This window comes from Cnephaeus nilssonii, assembly GCF_951640355.1.
Source record: "Cnephaeus nilssonii genome assembly, chromosome: 12".
Taxonomy (NCBI): Eukaryota; Metazoa; Chordata; class Mammalia; order Chiroptera; family Vespertilionidae; genus Cnephaeus; species Cnephaeus nilssonii.
In genome coordinates, this window is record NC_137083.1 from 43,988,561 (window position 1) to 44,004,230 (window position 15,670).

Here is a 15,670-nt window from a genome sequence, read left to right on the forward strand (position 1 = left end):
ATATTCCTCTCTTTCACTCCTATTCCTGTTTTAATCCCACATTCTGTTTGGTTCCCTCAAGGAAAGTGGACATTTCCTCAGAGTTTGATTTAGTCTAGAGGACAAAATGCAGGGACTTCTCCCAAATCATTTCTCCACCTCGGAAGACCGTAATGGCCCACCTCACTCTCTCCTGGCCTAGGCCTCACCCAGGCTCCCTTAAGCACCCTAGTCTTGGTGGAGAATATTTTTCTCCCAGCCTCCTTTCCAGCCACCCCCTAACCCCCACAGCTTCTGAGGGAATGTGCACCAGGCCCCCTCCGGTGGGTTCCGGGCCCTTTGCATGAGCTAGTTGGGGCGAGAACTCTCCCTCCAGTGAATGTTGTATTCGTGTGCTGTACCTGTGCGTCTCTCGGTGGTTTCACCCTGATCTTTTCTCTCTTTGCAGCTGGTTAATAATCCACTAGCAAGTCAGGCTGCAGCGGCTGCAGCAGCAGCAGCCATGGGCTCCATAGCCAGCTCACAGGCCTTTGGCAATGCCCTCTCCAGTCTTCAGGGGGTCACAGGTCAACTAGTTACTAATGCACAAGGACAGGTGAGTGGGAGATGGGAACAAGAGTGAATATTTATGGCAGATTGAACTTGGAAAGGAAATGAATTTCTTTTGCATGACAGTGATATGTAACCACATCTATATGAGGCAAATAAATAATGTTTACTAGCAATGTCAAGAATAGGAGAAGGGTTGGGAGGTTTTTCTATATTTTAGAAGGAAGATTTTTTTTTTTTCCTTCTCCCCAGAATGTCTGTCACATTTTGTTTTTATTTCTATATGGTGACTTGTTTTCAGACCTTAATTGAAGAAACTAACTTTTCATAATAGGGTATTCTTTAAAAAAAAAAGATAAATTTTAAAAATAAAATTTTGGTTTTGCTTTTTTATTTTTTCATTCTTTTACAACTTGGGTAATTTTGGAAATTGGTAAGTTTCCTTCTCTAATTGCTCTAAAATTTCTAAACTTAATCAATTGACATTATAAGCCAGTTTCTGAATGTATGGGGAGGTGATCGGAAAAGACTGACAAACTTGTGTAAAAACTCAAAGAAAGAGGGTGAGTTAGAGTGAAGTCTGCACATGCCTAGCTTCCTGCTGATTCTCACGGAAGCTCGGTGGCCTCTTGTAGCTTGTAGGTTTCCTTCAGTCTGCCAGGCCGGGGGCCCTTCCTCACGTCCTGAGCGGTACACCACCTACGTGCCAGCGTTGTGGTCACCAAAATACTGATGGAGCTTAAGATGAGGGTGGCTCCATCTTCAAAACCCCAATTAATATAAAAGCTGCTTGAAAAACAAACCAGAGTTGAAGCTGGTGGTGTCAGGGCGCCCTCCATCCAGAGGCCTGACACTCCATCTCAAATGTTACCATTTCTTTTTTTCCCCCTAGGCCAGTGGTCGGCAAACTCATTAGTCAACAGAGCCAAATATCAACAGTACAACGATGGAAATTTCTTTTAAGAGCCAAATTTTTTAAACTTAAACTTCTTCTAACGCCACTTCTTCAAAGGAGACTTGCCCAGGCCGTGGTATTTTGTAGAAGAGCCACACTCACAGGGGCCAAAGAGCTGCATGTGGCTCGAGAGCCGCAGTTCGCCGACCACGGCCCTAGGCTCACCATTTTAATCTTATTTCCCCAGCTATTATTGTATTAGTGTGTGTGTGTGTGTGTGTGTGTGTGTGTGTGTGTGTGTGTGTGTGTAGTTTACATGCATTTTTCATCTCTATTGAAAGTATTTCTGATGATGACACACCAGGGAGAAGGAGCTTGCACCCTCTCCAAGATTCTTCCTCCCAGTTATTTACCTGACAGCGAGTTTATGCACCCCTGCTTGGCCTGCTCTGTGGAGAACAGGAATTGTGATATCTCGAACCCTGCTTTTATTTTACATAAAGAGTAAACAGAGATGCATTATAAGCTAACCCATCTCCAGTTAGGTCCCAGGGAAAAAAAGCTGACCTTGTTACATTTCCTGGGCGGGTGCAGGATTGTCCCGTCAGAACCCCGAGGGCTGAACGATAGAGCTTGTCAAAGAGCGGCCCCAGGTAATGAATCATCTTATCACAGGTGCACACCACACATATTAAAGGAGGATTGTATGAACGCTGTGCCCTCCACAGTCACCTTTCAATGTCGGCTTTAACCCGTGTTCCAATCCCTTTTCATCAAAGTATCATTTTATGCAGCGGCTCTAAATGGGGGCTCTCAAAAGCCTATTAAGATTTCTGGAGGGACGGGTATTGGTGTGGAGGAAAAGTTGGTTATAATATCTATAACTCATTCTTAGATCAGGTCAATCCTAGAAGCTGTTTCCTAGAGTTATGCCCAAAATAGAACACCCCAATTTATTCCTGCGAGGCCGCTGGCCCTTGCGAGGTAGAATTTAAGAGTGCACGATAGAAACCCGGTCCACTGATGTGTATTTCCCTCTGATTTTTCTGTTCCAGTGTCCAAGTAAAATGTACCACCACTTGAGAATCTGTGATGGAGAAAATTCCTTAAGGATTATTAGGAGTTTGTTCTTCTCATAATTTAATGGCTGATCATTTTGCCAATTACAAACCCATCTCCTTATCACGGGCTAGAGTTTCATCCTTCGCTTTGGCCTTTGCCTGCTCCCATCTCTCCCAGCCCATAATTACTCATAAGGAAATGAGCTTCAAAGTAGAAGCTTGATTGGTACTCTGCATATAGTGAGTAAGCATTGATTGTATTTAAATTTTTTATTTCAGAAACTGTATTAAAATAGTTGATTTTATATAGTACACAAACCTTCTAAAGTGAAAAAAGAAATACATTTACAGAGAAATCAATATTGCCTACTCGTGAAATCTTAAAAAATATATTTATTGACTTCAGAGATGAAAAAAGAGGAAGAGAGGGATAGAAACATCAATGATGAGAGAGAAACATTGATCTGTTGCCTCCCTACTGGGAATAGAGCCCACAACCCGGGCATATGCCCTGACCGAGAATCGAACTGTGACCTCCTGGGTTCATAGGTCAACGCTCAACCACTGAGCCATGCCGGCTGGGCCCACTCATGAAATCTTGTCTGAGAGTTTTAGAAACATGCCCAATGGCATCATGTTTTCCTTGGCCAGAAGAGACCAAGATACTTACAGTTCCAAGGAGATGACTTGGCCACATTCATGTAGCACTGTGTGTGTGTTTTTTAATCTTTGTAATATAAACACCATCATCTTCTCAGAAAAAAAGTACATGCCTGAATCTGTACAAAGTGGTCAAATTACAACAAAAAAGAAGGGCAAAAATTAGTTGCTCAGTGTGTGTTCTTTGGTTTGTATTAATGTGGTACGAAAAGTAAAAATATGTTGTAATTGGGTTAATACAATTAGCCTTGCTCAAAACACTGCATAATATAGGATTACTATACCCAGCCCATTTTCATTTCCTTAAAAATCTCCAAAGAGCTTTCCCAGAAAAGGTACAAAAAGAAAACTCTTAATATATTTGGAGATTCTTTTCTTGTAAGTTTTTTATATTAACTATTTTTCATATTTGAAAATGCACCCAGAAGTAATATTAAAATCCAGTGAACATTTGAAAAGCATGTTTTACTCCACTGGTAATTTGGTGAGGTAAGCCTACAGAGAAGCCATCTCCACTGCTGAGTCTCTTGGCTAACTAGAAACCAAGGTGGAATGGCCCAATGGCTAAGAGCCCTGACTGAATTCAGACCTGCCTGGGGTTAGGTTTAGGCTTCACCTTTTTCTAGTTGTATGAACTTGGGGCAGTGACTTAACCTTCCTAAACCAGAACCTCATCCTCAAACTTCTACGTTGACTTCTATGAGGCAGCCTGGGCCAGCGGCTTGTGCTTGCTGGGCAAGAGGCCTAGGAAGCAGATGCCTCTCCTCACAGGGAGACTTTTCTAAATCACTCTTCAGACTCTCGGCCTTCAACTCTCAACACGAAACCCCACCACCTGGGACTTGTCGTTTTGCTTTTATTGTCTGGAATCGGACTATGTTTCCATTTACTGGATCTCAGTAAATTTAAAGGGATGGAAAATCTTGATTTATTTAAGAATGTTTATTTTCTGTTCTTTCTCCCTCCCAATCAATAATTATGAGCAAATATGAAGGAAAAAGGGCAGTCATTGTTTATACCTTTCTGACCCTGCCATTCATTTGCATTTAATTCAAAAGTCAGACACTATTCTACAGAGTGATTAATTTTAACAGAAATACTAAATTATAAAGCCACAAAGTATATATATTACCATGTTAAGGTATTTTAAAATTATACCCAACTTCACTCTGAGGTGGGAAGATAACAAGCTTCCTATTGGTAATTAGTGATCATAAATTTTATAATGATGATTATAGTGCTTAGAAGAATATTCTAGTTCTCTTTACTTACCAAATTAGGAACTCGTGCAAGTGTGGAAGCTAGGCAATGCAATGAGCACTAGCAATAGACTTGCTTGAATTCCCAAGTCAGTCAATAACTCGCTCTGTGACCTAAAGCAAATTACTTGAGCTCTCTGAACTTCAATTTTACTATACTAAGGATAATAAAATCTAAATCCCTAGATTAGTAAAATTAAATGAGATATGTTAAAAAAGAAAGGCCATCTCCACTCCATCATAGTGCCTATACATAAAGACTCAGTAAGTGGTTGCCATCATCATCATCATTTAGAGTTTTGTGTAGCATTTTCTGGAATCCTATATTTGGTTTGAAGATACAGCAAGAGGCAATACAAACCCTATTTCAAACCCTGTATATATATATATATATATATATATATATATATATATATATATATATATATTTTTTTTTTTTTTTTTTGTACAGGCAAAAAAAAATACAAGGTTTGAAATAAGACTGCCATTTATTAGCTGTGAGACCTTGAGCAATAGACTTACCCTCTTTGTGCCTCAGTTTTTTTCATCTGAAAAATGGGGATAATAATGGCACCAGCTTCCAGGATTAAAGTGCTTAGAATGGAGTCAGGCACAGAGTTGCCATTCAGTAATGCTATCACTCAGTAAGTGCTATCTGTTATTAATAATCAAGATGCTATGTAGTTTCAATTCATAACTGTTCATAACAAATCCACTTCATGTGTGAAGAGTTTGAGAATGTGAGAATCTTAGTAATAGGAGATTAAGTTATTTTAGGGGAACTCATCCTTACCCTGGATAGTTCAGCGTGTGTGTGTGTGTGTGTGTGTGTGTGTGTGTGTGTGTTCATAACACTCATTCAGTGGGCACATTTAGGATTTGGCAAGTAGATTTACCATCGATTTGTTCAACTATAGAATTGGCTTCCCTTGTGCCCCTGGCAATATCTCCTTATTGGCATTATTGCAGAAAAATAAAAGCAAATGAAATTTTATTTTATCCTGGGGCTAAAAAAAAAAAAAAAAAGCCTCTTACATTTTAACTGAAGCTCAGAATGTTTCTTGATGAAATTACCTCTTGACTGCTGTGAAATTATCTTAAGTGGCACCAAGTCAAGTCCAAGACACCCCTTGGGTCTTTAAAGATCCAGTCAAGTAAAAAAAAAAAAAAATCAACTAAACATTATGTGTTTTTAATATAGATAAAGAAGAAAAAATTAAAAGGATCCATTCAAGTTAGCCACAAATACGCACACCATTTTATGAATAAACAATGGCTGAGGGGAGCTGGTTTGGGGAGGGAAAAGGATTTGTTATGGGACAGGAGTTGCCTCCTAAAAGGACCACAAGGCCCTGAGTAATGAAAAACAGTCTGTTAATACTAACAGAGGCCTGTGCCTTGTGGGTTAGAGCTACACCCTGGATGGTACAAAACCATTCCTGGTGAGTCCCCTCTATTCAACAGCCCTGAGCTGGATAGAGGTGGGTAGAGATGCCGGAACACCACCAGCTCCACACACCAACTGGAAGACCAGTCTAGTATTATAACTTTCAAATGTGGTGAAAAGTACATATCGTAGGAAGAAACATGATGCTTACATTAGGATATTCCTCAGAATTATAGCAATAGTGAGCTAAAGGATATCTCAAGAAGATGAAAGAGTAGGTTAGAGCATGGGCTTTGAAGGAAACCGGTCTGATGGGAACACATTACAGAACTCTTCTGGGCCTCTGTTTCCTCATCCGTAAAACAGAAGTCATAAGACTTCTCACATACTTTTTGGTGGTGGGATTAAATGTGTAATAGCAGGAAAAGTGCTTAGCACAGTGCCTGCTATGGCTTAAGCATTTAATAAATTGCATTAACTTATCAATATATGAATGTTACAGCTATTCTTTTTAGGGTAAAATAACAGCCATTGACTCTGAACTATGTATGGGTTGCTAAAGTAATTCACATCATTTAAATAGAAAGATGAGACTCTTTTAGAGAGGAAAAGCACTACAAGATGAACGAAGATTGAGTTGTAATAAATGCAGATTTTAACCAAAGGATTGAGATATAATCAATTCATTCAGTGAGTGTCCCTGCGCCCTCCCAGGGGTTTATTAGATCTGTGTAGGAGCACTAACAAAGCTGAGCTGCCCGCATTTGTAAAACTAATTTCAAACCCTGTGCAAAGGAGAGAAAGTGTATAACTTTGACAATGTTACTAGAGCAAATGAAGTGCATTAGATGTACACAGCTAATGCCGGTTGATCAAGAATTTGGGAAATTTCACACATACTCTTTTGCTGCATTTTTAATAATGAAATGTATTAAAAGTATAGAAACACTTTTAAAATATTTTTTCAAAAAATTAATATAAAAGGCATCCTTGTTCACCACCCAGATATTAACATTTTTCCACATAAGCTTCAGTTCTGTTCTTTTGCTTATTTTTAAGAGAAATAAAAATACTGTTTAACATCCTCTTCTCCCATTCCTCTCCTTCCCTTCCCAAGGTGATTACTGTGATAAAATTAGTGATTTCTTTTGTGCAAGTTTTGCATTTTTAATACAAAAATGTTAATTTTTTAAAATAGGTGCAAAATCATATATACAGAATACCATTTAAATACAAAAAAAATTGAATATATTCTTAAGACATTTTTTTGAATCCTCGCTCGAAGGTATTTTCATTGCTTTGAGAGAGGAAGAGAAAAGGAGAGAAAAATGTGGATATCTATTGGTTGCCTCCGGAACCCCGACCAGGGATCAAACCTGCAACCTAGTGTGTACCCTGACCAGAATCAAAGGCCGCAACCTTTTTTTTTCGGGGGGGGGGGGGGGGGGGCGGGGCAGGAGGACGCTCAACCAACTGAGCCACCCTGCTGGGCTTAAGACATTTTGCATAAATAATAAACACCTTTTGAAAATTCAGCATAGATATCTAAGAATTCAGTCATTGTCTGTATATTTCCCCCAAATATTCTGGTCAGAGCAATCTATTTATGCAATATGCTGAACTAATAATGGGTTTGGCCCTGTTTCCTAAACCAAAACTCAAAATGTCTGGCCAAAGATTTTATTTTTCTCATTTGCAAATGTCATAATGTGAAGTTTTTAAAAAGGTGTAAAAATCCGATCACATCCAGTTAAGTGCCTATCAAACGGCATTTTTAAACAGAGTAACATTCTTTAAAATCGGCTCTTTCTTAGAGGCTGGGATATGTTGGTTCATGGGGTTCGTAACATTATAAGAATTTTACCCTGGCTTCATCTGAGTAATAACGATAAAACAATAACAACAATAAACAGCCTCAGTCTTTCTACTAACATTTCAAATGCACCCGGCGAGCCTGGTTGAGAGCTTTATTTCCCGTTCAGAAGAGGCCTTTGCACGGAAGCGCTATTTCCCTCCGTGGGCGGGAGCGCGAGCCCCTCACCCGCTCCACGCAGGAGGCGCCCGGGGGGACGCGGGGAGGCGCGCCCGGCTCAGCCCCCGGAGGCTGCGGATGGCCCCGCACCCGGCTGCCGCGCCGCGCCCCCTTTCGCTTGGTTAACCCCGCTTTTCCCAACTGACCGTCCTCCCAACCTGTCCTAGAAACAGGGTGGCAGCGCAGCTTTAGAAATGCTGCAGGGAGTTCACAGGCGTCCCTGCCCGCGCGGTCCCCAGCGCGGTCTCGGTTCAAATCAGAAGGGAACGGCCTCCAGGAGGCTCCGCGAGGCCGTTGGGAGCGCGCACCCCTGCACAGCAGGTTGGCAGCTGGGGGGCTCTCTCCGCTGCCCCCAGAGCTCCGGGACGGCGCAGGGCACCCCCAGGGCGGAGGAGCGGGCGCTCCCGGGCCGCTCGGCCACACGCTGGGACTGGGGGGCTGGGGCTGGGGCGGAGTGAGACGGGGCTGCCCCTCCCGCTCTTGCAGATCGGAAGAGTGGGGCGCCCTTGATGGCGAAGGGCGCTCATAAGCCCCAATGGCCCTTGGCCGGCTCCGCGGCGATGACGCGGGAGATGGCTTTGTTGGGAGGCCTTGCTCCTGTCGTGACTCAGGAGGCGCGGGACATAATCGGGCCTCAGAGGCGGCCAGCGCCCTCAGCAGAAGCGAGGCTCTGTCCCTCATTGTGACCTTCCCTTTCCCTCCCCGCCAAAGGTCTCCCGTCCCTCCCATCCCTCCCCGCCTCACCTCCCCCACTTCTGACATGGAAGGGTTAATCCCATTAGTGTCCTCAGCCCAAAGAGCCGGCGGAGAAGTGAAGGGAAAGCACCCTCGGAAACCCTTCTGCCTTCCTCCCCAGCAACTCAGCAGTGCCACCTCCCCTATAATTAAAGGGGTGCGCAACACTCCACAATAAACAGTCCAGCTCCGGGGCCGCCTCCGAAGACTGAGCCGGAGAGAACCAAGGCCTCTCCCATCTAGAGCAGGGCTTTGGATTGTTGTGCCGTTACTTTTTTTTTTCCTGGCCACTGCATTTTCTTTTTTATTCTTCATCCCATGAGTGTTTCATTTTCCTGGGAATAGGGAAATGTTTTCTTGTGTAGGTTCTTGGATCAAGCCTGTTGGCACATCCTTAAAGAATAGGAAAAGGGCCAATTAACTAATGGAGTAATCTAATAGCCATAATTCTAAACAGGTAATCAATTACAGTAAAACCTTGCTATAGCGGACTAATTGGTGGGGGGGGGGGGGGGGGTGTCTATTAAAGCTGAAAGTCTGTTATATAATAAAGTAGGTTTTCTGAATGGGTATGTTTAAAAAAATTGATAAATTAGTTTTTAATTATGTAAACACATTTGTGTGATTAAAAGTCACTATGTATGAAAAGTTTAATTTCATAGAAAAGGTTTCTATATGTATTACTGAAATTTTATTTTATTTTTTTATTTTTTTATTTTTATTAAATTTATTGGGGTGACACTGGTTGACAAAATTATACAGGTTTCAGGTGCACAATTCTACAACACATCATCTGTACACTGTGTTGTGTGTTCACCACTCCAAGTCAAATCTCTCTCCATCATCATGTATTCCCCCTTTACCCTCCTCCACCTCCCAAAACCTACCCCACAATCACCACAGCATTTTACATGTCCATGAGTTTTTTTTCTTTTTTTGACCAATCCCTCTGCCCCTCTCCCCCACCCCAGTATGAATGGTAAATATTCACTGTAAATAGCAAGTAATGCCAAGTCTGAGGATTTTGACCTGTTGGTCAGAATTGAAACCTTAGATGAGGGTACATTTTTCTCTTCAAATACAGTATTACTGCAATTTTAAATTTATACTGAATAGGTCTAGTAAATGCGTGCATTCACCAGTCACCAAGAATAAACAAACGCACACGCCTGGGGGGTGGCTTGGCGCTCCTCTGAACATCTATCTGCCCCCTTGGGTTAAAAGTGCTGCAGAAAGTCATGCCGGGGGACAACAGAACCAGTTACTGTAAGATATGGTGTGATCACGTGCTAATCATTCCCCAGACATCGTTTACAAGTGGTGACTCTTGGATTTAAGTATGTAGACACTATGGTTGTAGATATGTAATATTTATTTATGTCGGCAAAATAACTAGTATTTTTCCCCAACTTATGGCCTATTCACTAAAATTGTTGAAAATAACAGCGAATTAATAAAAAATAATAATCTGTTAATTATAAGCAAATCTTGGTTAAGAGCATTTTAAAATTAACAGTGTTAATTTTCACATATGACATATGGACTGGAAATTTTGTCCTTTAAATCTGAAGTTCGTTAAATTGAGGTCCACAAAAATATAGACAGCTTCTCAGAGCTAGTATGACTTCTGGGATCTTTGTTTCACCAACATAGTTTACATTCTAATTAGTGCACCCTTATAGCAAAATAATATCACTCTAAGGTTCATTTGGCTCTTTTCAGTGTGCAATGCTCTTTAATCATCTTATTTCCTAGAGCAGAGCTAGGTTTCAGCCTAATGTTCCTTCAGGCTAAGTGATTTCTATAAAAGATCATGAAAACAATGATATCTCCCTTGCACTGAGCCCTCACAACAGGCTGCTATCATCTGTGATCCTGTTGGAGCACAGGTTTGATTATCTGTAATCTGTAGGTGTGATTATCCCAGCTGCTCAGATCAGCAAATTCTCAGAATGCTGCAAGTTAAGTCTGCTCCCAGGGATGACACCTTCAGTAAGTGGCAGAACTGAGATCGGAGCCCAAAGTCCACACCCATCCTCTCTTACCTCCCTCACAGTCTTGGGTTCAAAGACCGAGGTTCATTTCCGCCATGCTCCATAAATGTGTCACTCCGGAACCTTCATTGTCTGCAAACAGGAACTGTAATTCTTGACCTATCAACCTCAGATTTCTCTTGAAGGTATATAAACACTCACACACTTGAAAATTTTAAAGAGCTGTAAAGCTTGCCAAAATAAATATAGGGTATTTTAATCAATACTCTCACCATTATTATTTTTGCTGATCAAAGGAACTGGACAAGTAGGTTCAAGGAAATCTCTAAAGCAATGAGATAATCTTGATAAATTGACCTCAGGTCTCCACTTAATCTTGCCAGAGAAAATCAGCCTCCAGGCGCCTGGGTCTGGCTGTCTATAGGTCTGCTGCCTTTCAGGAGGCATCCTATCCAGAGAGAACACAATGCATGGTGAGTGCTTCAAATGGGGCTCAGCAAGTGAGCCTTTCGGAGCTAAATTCCCAATGAATCTTCTGTTGGGCATTTTGTAACATCGCCGAGCAAAATGATTTTAGAATAAATTAAGCTCCCAAAGTGGTAGGCCCCAGACATTTCTAGATCCTTCCCTTTGGAGGCTGCCTCTCTAAGAAAAAGAAAAATATATATTACTACTAGAGGCCCGGTGCACGAAATTCGTGCACGGAGGAGGGTTGTCCCTCAGCCCAGCCTGTACCCTCGCCAATATGGGACCCCTCAAGGGATGTCCGACTGCCCGTTTAGGCCCTAAATGGGCAGTCGGACATCCCTCTCACAATCCAGGACTGCTGGCTCCCAACTGCTTGCCTGCCTGCCTTTCTGATTGCCCCTAACCGCTTCTGCCTGCCAGCCTGATCACCCCCTAACCACTCTGCTGCCAGCCTGTTTGCCCCCAGCTTCCCTCCTCTGCCGGCCTGGTCACCCCTAACTGCCCTCTCCTGCAGGGTTGATCACCTCCAACTGCCCTCTCTTGCAGGCTTGGTCCCTCTCAACTGCCCTCCCTTGCAGGCCAGGTGCCTCCCAACTGCCCTCTCCTGCTGGCCATCTTGTGGTGGCCATCTTGTGTCCACATGGGGGCAGGATCTTTGACCACATGGGGGCAGCTATATTGTGTGTTGCAGTGATGATCAATCTGCAGATTACTCTTTTATTAAATAGGATAGAGGCCTGGTACAGGGGTGGGGGCCAGCTGGTTTGCCCTGAAGGGTGTCCCGGATCAGGTGGGGGTTCCCTTGGGGTGTGGGGCGGCCTGAGCGAGGGGCCTGTGGTGGTTTGCAGGCCGGCCACGCCCCCTGGCAACCCAAGCGGAGGCACTGGTATCTGGAATTTATTTACCTTCTACAATTGAAACTTTGTAGCCTGGAGCGGAGCCAAGCCTGCTGCTCCCTCTGAGAGGCCGGCAGCCATTTGTGTGGGGGTTATAATTGAAACTTTGTTGCCTTAAGCGGGTGGGCCCAGCCAGGGTGTGCAGAAAGCTTTGCTTCCCCTGTTGCCGGCGGCAACCCTGGCCTGCTCTCTCAAGCTCCATTCTGCCGCCATTTGTTTGAATTTGTTTACCTTCTATAATTGAAACTTTGTAGCTTGAGTGGAGGCTTAGGCCTGGCCAGGGCAGGCGGAAAGCTTGGCTTCCTCTGTTACCTAGGAAACCTTGCTCTCTGTGGCTGTAGCCATCTTGGTTTGGGTTAATTTGCATGCTCGCTCTGATTGGATGGTGGGCGTGGCTTGTGGGTGTGTCAGAGGTTAGGGGCAGCCACTTTCACAAATTTAAGAAATGTAAAAAATGGCCCTGGCCAGTGTGGCTAAGTTGGTTGAGCATTGTCCCATGCACTGAGGTGGTCACGGATTTGATTCCCAGTCAGAGCACATGCCCAGGTTTTGGGTTCAATGGGAGGCAACTGATCTATGTATCTCTCTCCACATTGATGTTTTTCTCTCTCTCTTTCTCCCTCTCTTTTCTTCTCTCTCTAAAATCAATAAAAACATTTTTTTAATTTAAAAAATGTGGAGTCTTATAATTGAGGAAATATGTGTTTATTTATTAAATAGCTTTAACCAAAACCAGTATCAGAATGATTATATACTGGGCTATTGCTGATGGCTCTCTTTTTAGTATTTAGTTTCTAGTAAAAAGTTAGGGATGGAGGAGGAAACTATTTACATCTCAGTTTTCTAAATAGAGAATGAAAATTAAACTTGATTTGGGTCTGGGGACAATGAAAGGGAAGAAATTCTAAATTTCAACTTAGAATTCCTAGAACAACATCAGTTTGTTTTGTGTTTTTTTACAAACAATTTTAAGATTAAGCAGAGCATTATCAGAGAAGGGGAAACATTAAATTCACATGTGAGATGCATTCAACTTCCAAATAAATGTTCATTGTTCCATTTACTATATCACATGCCAATAATGCACCCAACTTTCTCCTTGGTCCGTAAGTTGCTGACATGATGAATTCTTCTTCAAGATCTAGACTTCATGTCAACTCACAGGACAATAAGAGAGAAATGAGAAATAGATCGTACATAGGTAGAAATGGAAAGTCACATCACAGAACAGTGAAGAACTAGGTTCAAGTTCAGTGTACAGAAGTAGGCCTTTGCATGATTCAATTGAATGTAATGCATTAACCATAGGACAGAAAACTGTGAGAAAACACAATTGGAAGAATATAGTGGCCCCCTTTACCTGTATCTGTCAAAACTTGCCTGTTGGTTAGGGGTAAGAGTACAGATTGGTCACTTATGAAAATGAGAATACAATTTTATGAGGAAAAACTCATCAGTATAATTCTAATGAGTTATGGTCTTTGTTGTGAGAAATGAGAAATTTCATGGTCTCACTCTAAAGAACGTTAAGAAAAGATTATAAGAGGAAACTGGAAAAAGTAATGTGTGTTAGAGTGATGAGGACAACCACTTTTTGATTGAACAGATAGATAAATATTGCGTGCAAATATCAAAATACATTTAATTTTGCCACAACAATAGATATTCTCTTCACAAAAATCCTATGAACCATCTTGGACTCATGAAACTGAGTGTGATAAACAGATGCATCTTGAATGACACCTGGAGTGCCTTCATTCCACATCCTTTTTTTTCCTTAGAGGCTTGGCTTGTTGTTTATACGAATTTAAATTCAGCTTTATGGCCTGACTGCACTCAGCACTAGAGATACTAAATGCGAGCAGCACTTTCTTGAGGAATTGCCAAATATTTCCTTCACCAAAATCCATTGCTCCAAACAATTTGAAATATTGGAGATGACTGGTCCCCTATTTAGGTTTTTTGTTTGTTTTGTTTTGTTGTGTTGTGGGGGGTGGGGGGAGGTTGCTCTGATTGCTATTAGCTCTTTTTTTCTCTCATTTGGGAAGAAATATAGACAGCTTATAGGTCCAGGGCTTCATTTAGGAATGTTTACTAAAGCTTCTAAGGGCCAAAGCTGAGTTAAACTAAAAGGTGTTCTCCCAAGCAATAAATAACTCTAGTCTGATTTAGCCACTTCATCTGGCATCAGCAGGCAAAGCAGAAATACTTGCCCAAATTCCTTTTTTCTATTCAAACCTTTTATTTCCATAGCAATGCATGCCACATATCTCTGACTATCTAATATTAATATCTGACATGAATTTTAGGCTCAAAATAATGGCCCATCTTAATTATTGTAAATATATCCTTTTTTTCTTCTTAACAGATTTCTTTACTATTGGGATTGTATTGTATTGTATTGTATTGTATTGTATTGTATTGTATTGTATTGTATTGTATTTTTTGCATATTACAGACGTCCACCTTCCCCCCCACAACCCCTTTGCCCACCTTCACACTGCCCTGGCCACCCCCACCCCTACCCCAGCTAAGGATTTTTTACTGGCATTAAAAATTTAAGTCTTAGGCAAAGCCATATAAAAGCTTACAAAGTTGGTCTTGCTGCAAAATTATGGCTTCACCATAGTAGTGATTCTCTTTTGAAGGAAAAAAAATGTTTTAGAAATTTCAGGATTGGCAGCTGCAAAGAAAATGAAAATTACTCATAGTTTAATTTGTAGTCAATATGGGAAAGTGGAAAAAGATGATGAAAAGAAATTTTTCCAGTTCATCCTTAAGAATTTGTCTTTGTTTCTGGTCTTTGTCCTACTGGAAAAACATACCATATTTTCCGGCATATAAGACGACTGGGAATATATAAGATTTTCCTGGGTTAAAAAGTCATCTTATACGCTGGAAAATATGGTAATGAATCTATATATATAAAAAGCCAGTGACCGGAACGCTGTAATGACCAGAATGACCGGTCAACCTCCCACGGCCCCTCCCCCCAGATGGCCTGGCCCTGATTGGGCCTCAATCGGGGCCGGCTGGCTGGCCAACCTCCTGCCGTCTCCTCCTTTGGACAGGCCTGGCCCCGATCAGCCCAGCCTTGTGCACTGGGCCTCTAATATTATAATTATAATAAAAATGTAAAACCTCTGAAGAAAGTTGAAAATTGAAGTACTAGATCATATTTACAAATGTTTTCATTTCCTCTCATTGACTTGAAGGAATTTGCCTCTGTGTAACATGTCACACTTCCCCTTGCTATAAATAGCTATAGATTGAAATACACAATTAGGATTCTATAGATTAAAAAATTATATAAAGATCATAATATTAAAATTATGTAAATTAATATAGCATATTTATAGATGAAGGGGAACTCTGAGAGCCTGGAGGAGCTGAGCCCACCTTGTTTACCACATAATGAATTCATATTGGTCCTGGTGGTGGAATCAAGATAGCAGAGGTTGTTATGAATGGGTTGTGGTCACTGAGGAGGGACATTGTTCTGTGCAAACTGAAGGGCATTCCCCACTGTGTGTCTGCCATTTCTACTCTCCAGTGGGAGTTATGTTCTTGGGGACCAGAGGTCTCCATGAATTTACTCAGCCCTGCTTACTGTCTGACTTCTGCAAGCATTTTAGTCATCTTCTTTTTTACAATCGAAATGATTTAAAGACAAAATTTAAGGTCATCAGATATTTCTTAGACTTCCAAAGTCTAAAACAGTGCCTGATATCAAATTTATATAATATTGGACTTCT

General features: G+C 41.7%; 1 protein-coding gene across 1 annotated transcript in view; it reads left to right on the forward strand.

Annotated features, from left to right (window-relative positions):
* The window catches only part of POU6F2 (POU class 6 homeobox 2), a gene marked incomplete at both ends in the record, with an annotated part of 425,667 nt that overhangs the window by 372,854 nt on the left and 37,143 nt on the right, over positions 1–15,670 (forward strand). The window contains one exon of the mRNA XM_079786518.1: positions 428–574. Coding sequence (XP_079642644.1) covers positions 428–574 — 147 coding nt within the window. The remainder of the gene's footprint in view (positions 1–427; positions 575–15,670) is intronic.